The sequence below is a fragment of the Sciurus carolinensis genome, chromosome 19 (genome assembly GCF_902686445.1).
Source record: "Sciurus carolinensis chromosome 19, mSciCar1.2, whole genome shotgun sequence".
NCBI lineage: Eukaryota > Metazoa > Chordata > Mammalia > Rodentia > Sciuridae > Sciurus > Sciurus carolinensis.
Genome location: NC_062231.1, coordinates 14,295,790 through 14,310,531, shown reverse-complemented (window position 1 = coordinate 14,310,531; position 14,742 = coordinate 14,295,790). Strand labels below are relative to the sequence as shown.

Genomic DNA, 14,742 nt, shown 5'->3' with positions numbered 1-14,742 from the left:
GGATGGGGAGAAACCTGGGAAAGCTTAAGGAATAAAGGTTCAACTAGGAAAACAAGGGCTTAACTGCATTTTAAAAAATTATAAGTATAAAAATAATCACTGGAACACAGCCTTCCTGAATGCAATAAAAAAAAAAAAAAAAAAAATTCTACCTGACAACAATGCATAAGTCATTGAAAAAGTAACAAGTATTAAAAAAAAACCCATGTAACTAGAAAAATGACTTAAAATGGGCAGTTAAGGCCAAACATATCAATCATATCAATAAATGTGCATAGGCTTAACTTACCTGTTAAAAGGAAAAGATTTTTGACTAGACTCACAAAACTAGATCCAAGTCTCTCCTGCACAGAAGAGTCACACCTAAAGCAAAGTTGAGTCACAGAGGCTGAACATAAAGGACAGACAGCAGTAGCAATGCCGAGATCAGAGCAGGATCCACACCCAAAGGTGTTAAGCATCACAAATAAGGACACTTGTGTGTTCCAGTTTACAACACACCATGGAAGATATGCACCAACTAACACTGCGTAGCCTGCACGAGGCAGAAACTGCAGATGCAAGGAGACATCACTAGAAACAGAAAGCACGCCATACGAAGCCCGTTCCAGCTTAGAAAGGAAAGTAAACTGACTTTCCTGCTCAAAACAACACACACACACACACACAAACAAATGAACAAAGTGAACCATGAAAAAGCACAAGGAAGTGAAGAGTAAAAAGAAAAACAGAAATTGGTGGAATTGGAATAGAAAAAGCATCCAATTAATAATAAAAATCCTGGTTTAAAAAAACAAATAGACAAGTCACCATTCAATCGAGATTTTTAAAAAGGATCAGGCATGGTGGTGCACGCTGTGATCTCGGCAACTTAGCTAGGCCCTAAGCAACTCAGGGAGACACTGTCTCTAAAATAAAATATTAAAAGAAGGGCTGGGGATGTGGCTCAGTGGTTAAGCACCCCTGGGTTCAATCCTGGGTACCAGAAGAAAAAGAAAAGGCATCAGCCTAGTCTCAATTGCACAGAGTGACTGGGAGATGGTTTAGTTGGTTTGAGTGAGAATTAGGCAGAGCAGGCACCCTCAACCCCCGCTGGGTTAAAATACTGATGGGATGAGGGACTGACCCCATTAGCCGCTTTCTCTGTCTCTCTCTCTTCCCAGGTCCCGGCCTGGCCTTTATCGCATACCCAAAGGCTGTCACCATGATGCCTCTTTCCCCGCTGTGGGCTACCCTGTTCTTCATGATGCTCATATTTTTGGGCCTGGACAGCCAGGTAAGCAGCTCAGAGGGCCAGGGGCCAGGGGCCAGGGAGGCCAGTCACTCTTCTTAGGAACAGCTCTGGTCCTAGTTACCACCTTTCCTGGTAACCCAGAGTCCTGCGTGTCCCAACCAAATATCCGAGGACACCAGAGCCCAGGGAGGCACCTCTTCCTTCCTCCCTCTGTGTTGGGGTCACCATGACACAGGCCATGCGACCACTTGGTTCCCAGTGCCACCCCCGGCCCTTGTCTACCTCTGTGCTCAGAGGTTCCTGTAGGCTCCTCCCTGGTCCTTGATCCACATGGATGCCTACTGCTTACCTCCATGCAGATGTCTGGTTAGATCTAGCAGTTTCCAGAGAGCTCACCTCTTCTCCCACACTGTGCCCAACCTCTCCCCCTCTATGTCTGCCCTAATCTTCCCCGAGGATTCCTAGCCTGAATCCTGTGGCCCCCACTAGCTCAGCAGACCCAGAAATCTGCCTACTGCTCCCAGAGCCCAGAAGAACTTCCTTCAGCCAAGGCAGTGCCCAGCCATGCTGCTGGGGACCCTTGGCAAGTGGGTGCTGTTCTGGGTGGGAGGCTATACAGGCAAGATGCTCAGTTTTAACTAGATCGTACAGCTCCCCGCCGAGCCTCCTGGGCTAAGGGGAAACACTCACCCAGCCCAGCCTGTCCAGGACAATGCCCAGGGTGGCCTGGCAGATGCTGCCCCAACTGTGCTTTGTACAAGTCACTTAGCACCCAAGCCCCACCCTCCGGCTGTCTGTCAACCCAGCCAAGTCCAATTTCTCCCCCAGAGCTGCTCCTCGGAAACTGCTAAGCCAAGCCACTGAAGCACCGGGTGCTTCAGCTGATAATCTTTTCATTGTCGTGGGCAGAAGCCTCTGAGGGATCAGGGATCAGCAGCTGGGGCATGACAGGACAGGCTGCCTGGCGGAGGAGGCAGGGCGGGGGCCACTTGCTGTGGCTGCTCTGCTGTGTGCCTGGGCTGTTTTCAGTTCACGGTCACAGCAGTCACATAGGCCAGGGACCCCTTTTGTTGTCCCCACTCTACAGAAAGATCCAAGTCTCCAAGATGCTGGTCAGGATGTAGACCCGAGTCTGTCTGCCCCTTAGCTATACGCTTCAATGTCTCTTCCTCTCCCTCTTTGGATAAACCATCTTCCTTGAATCCCCTCTCCCTCCTGGGACCCTGGAGAAAGCATGAGCAATCCCAGCCTTTACTGTGGTGGCAGAATCTGGGCCAGGGCTGGATTGGAGTCCCACTGACAGAACTCTCACCAGCTGTGTGTCTTTAGGATGACCACTTCTCCTCTCTGTGCTTCATTCCTTTGGTCTGCACAGTAAGGGTGGAGATATCTTTCTTGAGAAGGTAGAAGTGAATCATAAAGGATTTAAAGGAAGGGGTCTCTCAACATGGTGCCCATCAGAAAAGAAAATTTGTTTTTGCTTCTTCTCCAGGAAAGGGCTCATGCAGGAGATCTGCCCCCAGTGCCCTGAGAGCCCAGAGGAGGGGGTGGGTATGGTGTTGGGGTATTCAGTGTGGGTATTGATGGGCAGGAGGGAGTTGGACTGGGACTACTTGCCTAATTGTGTTCAGCACTTGGGATTCAGATGCTTAGTGGCTCAAGTTCAGCCATTGGTGCCTGTGCAGTCTGGCCAGAGCCAGCAGAAACACAAGAGCTGGTTGTTGTCTCGCCTCTGATTGTCGTCCACCTAGCAGAGGGGTGCTCGCCCGCCAGAACCAGAGGGCAGGGAACTACCACAGTCCTGGAGATGACAGAGCCTGATCAGAGCCTGCCTCCAGCAGAGCCCTGAGCTCCCAGGACAATGACAGAGAGGGACTCCTGCCTTACCTCAAGGGCTGGGACCAGATCTCATTTAATCATTAACTCCAGAAAAGGGGCCAGCACCTAGACCCAGGACAAGACTCTGCATGCTGAGCGACCTTGGGCAGGTTCCTTCCCCTCTCTGAGCAACTTTGACCCTGTGTGTTAAGGGGGCATGCCGGGTCTCTATTAGTGCTGGGATTGCCGTCATAGTTCCCGGGCCCTCCACCATGAGAATGAGTGTGGGTGGGGACACAGGTTGGGCTGGGTAGATAGGAAGCCCAGGGTTTAAACCTCTGTGACACTGACCCAGAGCCAGGACCACCAGGAACGGCCTTTTTCTTGGGTTTCACACCATCGTATCTCCCCCACCCCATCCAGTTTGTGTGTGTGGAAAGCCTGGTGACAGCTGTGGTGGACATGTACCCCAAGGTCTTCCGGAGGGGCTATCGTCGGGAGCTGCTCATCCTGGCCCTGTCAGTCATCTCCTATTTTCTGGGCCTGGTAATGCTGACGGAGGTGAGTGACATAGGTAGCAGCCTGCAGGTGCTGAGCACCTGGGCTGTGGGGCTGGCAGATCGGACACCGCCTTCCTCCTCTGGCTCCGACCGGCTGCGGGAGCCTGGGTGGGTCTAGAACCTTCTCTGCCACTCAGTTTTCTCCTCTTCCCGATGGGTCATTGTGAGGACGGAATGCAAGTTCTCTCTGGGTCCTTGCCACAAAGTCTGCGCTTGGCTGACAGGAGCTGCCGTTGCTGACAAATGAGAGTGAAGCCATGGGCGGGGGGGCGTTGGCCTTCGCCAGCGTTTTCGAGTGTGCAGTTGCCTGGGTCCTCATGACGAGTCATTTCTGGGTAAAGGGAGCAGCATCAGCTGCTAGTGCCTAAACCGGTTGCCTCTCCTGGGACTCAAGTTCAAAGCAGGCTTTTTTGGGGGTTGGGAGGCGGGGGACCTGTTGCTGAGAACTGGGGGTTAGGGGACACATCGCTGAGAATAGGCGTCTGTGATATTGGGCACCTTCGGGCCCCACGTGTTCCAGCCTCAGTTCTGTGTGTGGCCCCGTCTCAGCCAGCTTTTCCGTTGCCATGACCAAAGTACCCAGCAAGAACAACTTAGAGGAGGAAAAGTTTACTGGGGGCTTATGGTTGCAGAGGCTTAGTCCATAGACGGCCAGCTCGATTTGCTCTGGGCCCAAGGTGATACAGCGCATCATGGCAGAAGGGCGCGGTGGAGGAAAGCTGCTCAGCTTGCAGCAGGTTCAGGAAGCAGAGAGAGAGAGAGAGAGAGAGGAAAGGGGAAGATGCACCTTGCTGGGGCACCTCCCCAGTGACCTACCTCCCCCAGCCACACCCCACCTGCCTACAGTTAGCACCCAGTCAGTCCATTCAAACCAGGATGGTCCAGAGAGGTCAGCCTTGTGATCTAATCATTTCACCTCTGAATACTCCTGCATTCACAGGAGCTTTTGGCGGGGGTACCTCACATTCAAACCAGAACAGTCCCTAGTGTGGCTCTGGCTGGGCCTGCAGGCAGTTATAAGGGGGCTCTCCACAGCCCCACCAAACCAAGACTGTCCTGCAAAACCATGCTTCTCCCCCCTCCTGCAGCCATCCTGGCAGAAACTTCCTTAAGTACCTTGGGAGGGTGAGATTAGGTGTCTTTCTCCCCACATGCACAAAAGATAAATTAATTAAAAAAAAAAAAAAGAAGAACGTTGCTGAGAGACAAAAAGAGGTTTTGTAAGAAAGGAAGGAGGGAACTTGGCATCAATCAAAGCAGCTGATGTGAAACTGGGGTCAGCCTAGAAAGCAAAGCCCACGGGCGGGGCGGATGGTTGGCTCCTTGATGAACCTCCTCCTCTTCCACTTCCAGCTCACCCCTCCTCTCCGCAGGGATGCCGCCTCTGCCTCTGCCTCTTTTCTCTGTCATGCCCCCACCTTCCAGCAGGTTGTTCCTCCCTCCCACATTACCACCACCCCTCGTCCTGATCCACCCTTCCCCCACCTCCCCATCCAGACCCAGGGGTCTGAGAACCGGAGCTGACCCTTATCCAGGTTTGTGCCCCCCCCAGAGCAACTCAGGGCCTGGCCCCAGGCTGGGGGTGCTCAGTATGGAGTGGCTGGTATTATTACTGCTCCTGGTCGTGGACATGGTAATGAGAGAGATAATCAGCACCCGAGTAAGCGAAGGGACGGGTGTGCTGTTTCCTGGTCCCTTTCACCTCTCCCCACACAGGGTACCAGGCACTGCAGCGAGCAGAGCCTCATGAAGCACCGGTTAATCACGCAAAGCAGAGTCTCTTGTCACACGCAAATTGGGGGGTTAACCCGATACCGTGAAAGGGCCAACAAGGACGGGGTGACCAGAAGAGCAAGTACTGGCTCAGTCGTCGCTGCCTTGGAACACTTCCTGCCTCCCAGTTGCCCCCAGTTCACAGAGCCTCTCCCTTGCCTTGGGTCTGCCCACCGGGTGCCTCAAGACCTCCAGGGGCCATCAGGAAACCAGTGCTGTGGCCAGCTGCAAGGCAGACGCTCTGGCTTCACACACCAACCTTCTGCCTCCATGGGGACATATCTGTGGGCGACTGCACCAGGGAATTTCTTAAATTGCCAAATGGGCCGTGTCCACCGCTGCCTTCGCGGTAATTGCTGACCGGATCTTCTCCCTCATTTAAATACATTTAAAGCTCAGCTCTAGGGAAAATAGAGGCCAGTGGTTTTATTATCCTCCCAGGCAGTGTGGAGGGTGGGTAAGGCTCTGGGCTCTGCTTGAGTGCACTTCCAGCCCCTTTAGAGAGCCAGCTGATGACCCAAAGCAGGGATTCTCACCATTCTGTGCCTCAGTCTCCCCTAGTAATCGCTGGGGATATCAACAGTGCCTATCTCGTAAGCATGTCAGGAAGGACCAACAAGTGGATTAAGACACAGAAATCAGCCAGGTGTGGTGGCACATGCCTGTCATCCCAGCCACTCAAGAAACTGAGGCAGGAGGATCCCAAGTTGGAGGCCAGCCTTAGCAACTTAGTAAGACCTTGTCTCAAAATAAAAAGTCAAATGGACTGGGGATGTGGCTCAGTGGTTAAGTGTCCCCAATAATAAAAGACTAAAAAAAAAAGAAGAAGAAAAAGGAAAGAAAGAAAAGGAACAGCCTGGTAGTGCTGAGCATGATGGGAACATGTTCTGAGAAATCTGTCATCAGGCAATTACATTGTTGTAGGGACATTACAGAGTCACAATGTCACCAGTCTTAGGAGGCTGTCATATATGCAGTTGATTAAGAAACATCATCAGTTGAGACATGACTGTACTTGATAAACCCTTAAAAAGTTTCCTTGTTGTATTTGGTTGTTTTCTTTAGATTTTGTTTTGGTACTGGGAATGGAACCCAGAAGTATTTTTTCTTTTTTATTTTACCACTGAGCCACATCCCCAGCCCTTTTTATGTTTTATTATGAGACAGGGTCTTGCTAAGTTGTCGAGGCCCTCGCTGAGTTGCGAAGGCTGGCTCTGAACTCCCAATCCTCCTGCCTCAGTCTCCCCAGCCGCTGGGAACTTTCTTCTGTTTTTCACGGATAATGTGCATGGAAGGAGAACAGTTTAGGAAGGTGATCTTAATTTTAACTGAGAAAGCCAAACCCACCACTAGCCTTAGGGGTGCCTCAGACCTATTTCTGTCACCCACAGACCCTAATCTGCTCTGTGGTGGTTATACATGGGAGACCTCAGATCAGATACAGTCCAGAGTTTTGTGTCCCCCTTGATACGTTCTTTAAAACATGAAGAAGTCGCCAATGAGAGAAAAAAATTCCCTTGAAAATCTGGGAAATTCCCTTGAAAATCCCCGAAATGGTGTCTCCTAGAAAATCTGCAGATCTGCTGTCCCATCACAACTACATCCCCCCTCAACAACTATCCCCCAGAGCTTTGTGGCCAAATGGGGTCTGTGATCTCCAGTTAGCCATGTTCCCCACCATTCCCTTATGCCCTTCCTCCCATATACTTTAAATCATCACTAGTTGATGTATTACACCTTCTACAATGTCAATGCTGGGAAAATAGTTGTTATTTAAGGAATAATGACAAACGAGGAAAAAAAAAGTCCCTCCATGTTCAGTCCAGATGTAGTTTGGTTTTTTTCTTCCAATTATTTTACCCTGAGGTTTGTTGACTCTGGATGCAGAACCCATGGATGCAGAGGGCCAGCTATCTATTTCTGAGGCAGCCTATTCATCCCCTACATCCCGCAAAGACTGACTGTGCACCTCCTGTGTGCCAATCTCTGGAGCACAGCTCAGGACACGCCAGAGTCCCTGCCCCACAGACTCACACTCTGCATGATTCAACACGCATTTGTTAGTGACCTACTGTGCGCCAGGTCCCATCTCAAGGGCTGGAGTCATGAAGAGGACCGGTGTGTGGGGTCAGGCCAGCGGGAGCTGAGAGCTCACAGAGCAGCTAATGGGGAAGTACTTTTTGTTTCGTGACTGTAAATCCATAAAACGTGTTTCAGAGGCCCAAAGAAGGAATGAGGTTCGGAGGGGTTCTTAGAGGAGGTTACATTTGATCTGAGCTTTAAAGGGACTTTCTAAGTGAAAGACAAGGCTGTCCCTTGCTCTGTCCAAGGGGAAGCATGTTGAGCAAGAGAGGGGGACAGCAGCCCTGACTTTAGGGAGCCCGAGGGTGATTTTAAACTATAGAGCGACATTGGTGGAAAGGTCCCTCAGAAAGCTGGTACACAAGAGCATTGGAGAGGGTGAGACTGGAGGCAGGGAGGCTGTTCAGGAGGCTGTTAGAACTATCCAGGGAGAGGTGCTGAGGCTGCCCAACCTGACTCTGATTTTCTGTTTTTGTTATTGTTGTTGTTGTTGTTTTTGGCCCTCAGGCAGCTGGGAATGGAGGGACTGAGGCAAGACAAACCCCCCACAGTCCCAGCAACTCACAGAGGACTGGGCTCTGGGGACGTACAGGTGCAGAGGGCGCAGTGTTCAGGGATAAGCAGCCTCTCAGCCAGTGGTAGCCGCAGAGCTGTGGAGTGGAGGGGACCGGCCAGAGGCCCGCTGGCTGACCCTGCTCTCTGGCGTGTCTGTCCCCACACCTGCAGGGAGGCATGTACATCTTCCAGCTGTTTGACTCCTACGCCGCCAGCGGGATGTGCCTCCTCTTCGTGGCCATCTTCGAGTGCGTCTGCATCGGCTGGGTGTATGGTGAGTGGACGGGAACTGTGCCCACTCCAGCTACCTGCCTCCACCCGCGTCCTGGCTGGCTCTGGCTCTCCATGGCCAGTCCTGGTCTGCGTCTGCCTCTTCCCCTTTTCTCTTCTGGGACGCCTTGGCCCCTTCCCACTGTGGGAGACCTTCCCGCTTTTACATACCTGCAGCACAGAGAGGGACTCAGGACCCAGGCACTTGACCTTGGGCCAGTCCTTCTTCCCTGAACCTCAGTTTCCCCCTCTGTGAAATGGAGCTACCATAACCCTATCTCTGAGTAGGAGACAGTATCGTCAAAATATCCTGAATGGTATGCCTGGCCCTCAGTTGACACCTGCCTTCTGGTCCTTCTGTTCCCCAAATCAAACCTAGGTGTAGGTTGCCAGGCTCAGGGTGAGGTGGAGTGTGGCAGGAAGTAGCCACCTCTGCTCATTACAGCCCAGCCACGCCTTTAGGACCTACCCCCTGCCCATGCAGGTCAGCACCCATTGCCTCTCCAGAGGGCTCACCTTCTGAGCCTTTCTTCAGAATCTCCTCGTCATTTTCTGCACCTGGCTGCCTAAGCCAGGAGAGCCCTTCTCCAATCAGCCGTCCAGAATCCCTCCTACTCACAACTTACACTGAAACCTTGCCCACGTGAGTCCACGTGGATCCCTGTAATGCAACACCTGAGTCAGGCTCCTTGTGAAGTAAGAGCTGAGTTCATTTTGGCTCATGGTTCAGGATCTACTGCCCTCATGAGTGAGGGCTGCACAGTGTCAGGAATGCATGTCAGGGCAAGGTGTTGCATCCCAAACCAGGAAGCAGGGAGAGAGGTCAGGCCCAGTCCCACAGTCCCTTTGGGGAGAACACCTCCCAGTGACCTATGGGCCTCCCATAAGGTCCCACCTCTGACAGGTCCATCCCTACTCCCAATAGAAAGGCCCTAGGGACCCAACCTTTACATAGGTAATTTTGGGGGACATTGGACATCCACATCCTACCACTCTGCTAGGTTTTCTGTGTTCAATAAGGTCCCTGCTGCAATTTCTCCATCTCAGTGTCAGACAGAGTTTTGCCTTCAGGGCAAACACATCTCCCCAAGAAAGCAAACAAACACATCTAACCTCTCCTGTGTCTTGTACTTGGGTGCACATCTGCTTTGTTCTGGACAGGAAGCAACCGATTCTATGATAACATAGAAGACATGATTGGCTACCGACCACTGTCGCTCATCAAATGGTGCTGGAAGGTCGTGACCCCTGGGATCTGCGCGGTAAGAACCCCACCAGGAGCTGCCTCCAGCCTCTCCAGTTACTCACCCACTGGGTCACCCACTTTTCCACTTCGTAACCCTTCAACCTAGCTGAGACTGGTCTGAGAAGGCTCATGACCACCTGCATCCAAGCCACCTGACCGCTTGGGGAGCTAGGGTCACAGGGCCAAGCTCTGGGCTTGGTGAGGCAGGGCCCAGCTCTGCCTGCCACCAGACTGGTAGGTGACCATGAGCAAGACTGTTCTTTCTTAACTTGCAAGTATACGCAAGCTGGGTGCTGGGACCTGATCCCTGGGGACAGAGGATTATGTGAGCAAGAAGGTCTTGCTTTGTCATTAACAATGAAAGTGACAGAGGTGGGGATCACTGGGGCCCATGCTCTGTCTCTAAGACCAGACCACAGAGGGCTTCGATGAGACCATTTTTATTTAATTTAAAAAAAAAAAAGCAGCCAAGCACAGTGGTGCACACTTGTAATCCCAGTGGCTCAGGAGGCTGAGGCAGGAGGATAGCAAATTTGAGACCAGCTCAGGAACTTAGCAAGGCCCTGAGCAAATCAGCAAGATCTTATCTCCAAAGAAAATATAAAAAAGGGACTGGGGATGTTTCTCAGTGGTTAAGCACTCCTGGGTTCAATCCCTGGTACCAAAAAAAAAAAAAAAAACGCTCATCACTCTTTACTCACTTCTTGAGTAAATACTTCTGGAAGTATTTCAAAACATCTTCACAGATGATCAAAGGTCTGAAGAACAGCTTTGAAACTAGCCCAAAGAAGTAGATAAGAAAAAATAAAAATTCCTAACTGGGCAGAGGTTAGGGAAGAGACAGACTCCTGGGGGTGGGTAGGGAATGTCCCAGACCCAGTGATACCCCAGGATCTCTGGGAGTCTGGGATCCAGGATCCTGTTCTCTGTATGAGAGGTGACTGTGGGGTGGGCCTCCACTCACTGTGGACATAGGCAGGACCTGTTGTGGGTAAGCAAGGCTGAAGACCATCCCCAGGAACCCCTCTGTCTTTCTGCAGAGCATCTTCATCTTCTTCCTGGTCAAGTACAAGCCACTTAAGTACAACAATGTCTACACCTACCCTGCCTGGGGCTATGGCATCGGCTGGCTCATGGCCTTGTCCTCCATGCTCTGCATCCCACTCTGGATCTTCATCAAGTTGTGGAAGACAGAGGGCACCCTGCCCGAGGTGAGACAGCTCCAGAGCAGAGTTAGGAAGGGTGCTCCCAGGGGCAGAGGGGGAGACAGGGAGAGCTGGTGAGCAAGAGCAGAGCCCAGCACCTCTTCAGGTCTCAGCTTCCTCATCTGGACCACGGGCATGATGAAACTTGCCCCTACCTGTCACACAGAGAAGCCATGGCACGCCTTCATCATTCCAGTTGTGTCGACCATGTCTCGGTGAGGCCCTGGGGGTGAGTTAGTTGTGAGCTCAACCTTAGTTTCCCCAGCTGTAAAATGGAATAACAACAGCTCCTAACTTACAGAGCTGATGAGAATGCTAGGAGCCATACAGGGAAAGCACCTAGACCAGGAACTAGACTTGGAGTAACGAAGTGTTAATGCTCACTCTTCTGTTAATTCTATTTATCCTGACATTTGGGAACACCTATTCTGTGTCATCTCTACCTCCTGTATCTTCTGCTGTCCTCAGAGCAAACCAAGGCATCATTTTCTACAGTTAACAGGTAAAGGAGATAGAGACTCAGAGAAGTGAAGTCTCTTGCCTGAGATCCCACAGCCCAAAGTTAGCAGACCAATTTTTTAAAAATAGTCTAAAGTATATATCACAGAATTCATTTGTTTCAGATATACAGTTAAATATTTCTTTAGTAACTTTCCACATACTAAATACAGTCATTACTCAAAATTAAAAACTATGAATTGTGCATTCACAGTTGAGCCCTGTTCCCACCTTAGACAACCACTAATCCACTCTCTCTATCTGTGGATTTGTCTGTTCTGGACACTTGCTATAAAGGAATCATATAGTGTATGGTCTTTCGTTAGCAGACTGTATTTTAAACAAGCCCATATTATCCCTTTACTCTCCTTCCTCACCTATGAGTGAGTCAGTCAGATGGTAAGTCACTTTCTGCTTATTTGGCAGACCACAGAGTGTTTGCTTCATGCTACACACTGTCCTATGTAGTTTACAAATACTGTCTTAATCCTGTGAGATGTAAATGCTTATCATCTATACAAATGAGAAAACTAAAGCACAAAGAAGTAAAGCAACTTTTGCTGGGCACAGTGGTGCACACCTGTAATCCCAGCAGCTCAGGAGGCTGAGGCAGGAGGATCATGAGTTCAAAGCCAACCTCAGCAACTTAGCAAGGTGCTAAGCATCTCAACAAGACCCTGTCTCTAAATAAAATGCAAAAAAATAGCTGGGGATGTAGCTTAGTGGTTGAGTGCCCCTGGGTTCAATCTCTAGTACCAAACAACAACAACAACAACAACAAAACTAAAGCAACTTTCCACACAGACTCTGATAAATGGAGCCAGAACTAGAGTCTGTGTTCCTGAGCTTTGCTCCCTCAGCTTCTTTGAATGAACTCACTATGCTCCATTTCAGGGCCCCAGGGCCACATCAGAGGGATGGCAGAAGTTGACTTTTGTCTCCTAGCCCAACGATAGAGGGAGAACAGAGTAGGAAGTGTGTGTGATGAAGCAAGTTCAAGCTCAGAGTCAGTGTCACCCAGTTAACCTGCGCACAGAGGGCCCTTGGGCACCCAGTCAAAAAGAGCAAGCCAGGAAGACAGGTCCTTAGCAAACCTGCTCATGCCCCAGAGCAAATAAGTCTTCTCATTGCTTATAAGGAATGTGAGTCAAAGGCAATTGGTTAATTCTGATCTGAGACCAAACATGTCCAGAAAAGAGCTGCCCTGGTGGCCTTAAAAGCTCACCCACTGACGAACTCCTGATGTTTGGAAATGCTTGGTGCTTCCTGCTAAATATCCCGAGATTGTCTCATACCTCATGTGTAAGAAAAGAGGGTACAGGCTGCTTTCCTGAGTTTCCTCCATCTCCCTGAACCTATCCTCTTCTGACCCAACCTGGACAACATGACTTATGAAAGACAGCAAATTTTCTAGAGGTGGTCAAATCCAGCTTCCAGGCCTTTCCTACCTAGACAACTTGTGCCAGTTAATTCACCTCCCTGAGCCTCAGTTCTCACAAAATTCTGCTGACAGGAAGGCCCTGGAGGGAAAGTAGGGACAATAGGACCCGCCTTGGAGAACTGCTCTGAGGAAAGATCATACTAACAGAAATAACATGTCAGTGCCATGACTGGTCAGCTCCTCTGAGTCTCATGACAATGCTAGATGGAAGGTACTATTGTTATTCCCTTTTGCAGATGAGGAAACTGAGGCACAGAAAGGTTAAATTTCTTGTCCTTGTGCAGTGGTGTAACTGGGACACAAACTCAGGCTCCTGTGTCAGAGCCTGGGCTCTCAAGCCCGATCTAGGTCAAGAGCCTGACATGGTGCCTGACACACAGGAGGCACCTGTTAATTAGCCCCAGTGCATCAGCCTTTTGATCCTGTCTAGACACTGTCGGTTCAGCTTCTGAGGCCTGGAAGGGTCTGAAAGAGAGGGCAGAACCTTAACTTTGAATGAGTAACCTCCTCAGTGTTTTTGCAGCCCTCCTCAGGCATGGGTTTCTGATCAGAAAGAGCCTCCCAAATCCTGAACTTGTGTCTTTCCCTGAGGGAACCTGAGAAGTCCTGATGAAGTTGATGTGGAGTCTCATTCTAAGAGGCAGGAGATAGGGGATGATAGCCATCCAACTGTGTCCAGCCTGCAAAACGGCAAGCATTGGGGTTAGTGATCACATTTCTGCATTCAAGCAATGCCCTGAGGAGCACGTTACACATTCTGTGCATTTCCCTGTATGATGGCAGCGTGATGGCATCCCTTTTGTGGAACGTGTGCTCATTTATCTGGCAGACATTGTCTCAACAGGCATAGAACAACAGATCTTCCAGGCAGGGCCCATTTCATAGATGAAGAAAATGTAACTCAGTTCACAGAGGTTAAGTGCAGTGACTGAGCAGCAATTCAAACTGTAGCTTCTAAGTCCCCCACTCCCAGTGGATCATGATTGTAACTCTCAAGTCCTGATCACCTCTCATCGGCCACATAGGACGGCACAGTCTTCTGCACATGCCATCATCTCCTTGCTCCTTAAAATCTCACCCACTGATTAATTCCAGGGACAGGGACTTATGTTGTCCCCACTTCCAGAGGAGGAAACTGAGACCCACAGAGTCAATACATCATTCAGAACAGATCAGTATGTCAGAGTCAGGGCCTGGACCTCAGTCTGATGACTCCACAGCCCTGAGGCATCCACCTGTGCAGATAGGGAGAGACAGAGGCTGGACCCCAAACCCCAGCAACCCCTCTCAGACCATTCTCCTCTCCAATCGTCTAGAAATTCCGGAAGTTGACAGTCCCCAGTGCGGATCTGAAAATGCGGGGCAAGCTTGGGGCAAGCCCACGGACGGTGACAGTTAATGACTGTGATGCCAAGCTCAAGGGTGACGGCACCATCGCCGCCATCACAGAGAAGGAGACGCACTTCTGAGCCACCTCCCGCCACCTCGACGCTTCTCCCTTCTTCTCTTTCCCCCATGTGTTAAAAAGAAAAAAAAAAAAAAAAAGAATACCTGAAACACATACTTCTCCTAATGCTAGGGGCTTGCTCGTTTTGCACAGGATGTATTAACAAGTTAATTTCCAGCTGGCCACTGTACACTCTGGTTTAAAGTCAGATCCCCTGACTCGCCCCGCTCCCCAGTGACCATGGAAGTATCCGCTATGAGATAATACTGTACAGTGACTAGCAAACCCTTCTTGCCCTCGGGTGGTTTTAATTAGTGTTTTCTAGGAATTAATGTATCATATTGTAAAACTTTTATACTTGGGCTGTGGGCAGGTGGGATGGGGAGTGAGGCCTGGCCTCCTCTGTCGGCCTTTGAACCCACCGGTCCACGTCTGCACTTGTCCCTGACCGTAGGCAGCTGCCCCTCCTCTGTGCCCCCAGGGAGAGTTTTTCTTCCGAGCCTTTCCTTTTTCACGGACATGGGGTCTGCAGACTGCAAGGTCACCTGGCAGAGAAGGACTCCTGGGTTGTAGGACCCCTCTCTGCCCTGATATCTTGGGTACTACCTTCCCT

The 14,742-nt window shown here is 50.5% G+C and overlaps 1 protein-coding gene across 2 annotated transcripts in view; it reads left to right on the top strand.

Moving 5' to 3' along the window:
- Slc6a11 (solute carrier family 6 member 11) overlaps nucleotides 1-14,369 on the top strand; it is a 128,495-nt gene extending 114,126 nt beyond the window's left edge. Inside the window, exons 9-15 of one of the 2 annotated variants that reach the window (XM_047534767.1) lie at nucleotides 1,164-1,276; nucleotides 3,476-3,613; nucleotides 8,194-8,296; nucleotides 9,454-9,554; nucleotides 10,579-10,749; nucleotides 11,212-11,245; nucleotides 13,999-14,369. In XM_047534767.1, the coding sequence (XP_047390723.1) occupies nucleotides 1,164-1,276; nucleotides 3,476-3,613; nucleotides 8,194-8,296; nucleotides 9,454-9,554; nucleotides 10,579-10,749; nucleotides 11,212-11,245; nucleotides 13,999-14,081 (743 nt within the window). In that variant the 3' untranslated portion in view covers nucleotides 14,082-14,369. The remainder of the gene's footprint in view (nucleotides 1-1,163; nucleotides 1,277-3,475; nucleotides 3,614-8,193; nucleotides 8,297-9,453; nucleotides 9,555-10,578; nucleotides 10,750-11,211; nucleotides 11,246-13,998) is intronic. The other variant, XM_047534766.1, reaches the window with a different exon arrangement.
- The last annotated feature ends 373 nt before the right edge of the window (nucleotides 14,370-14,742 follow it).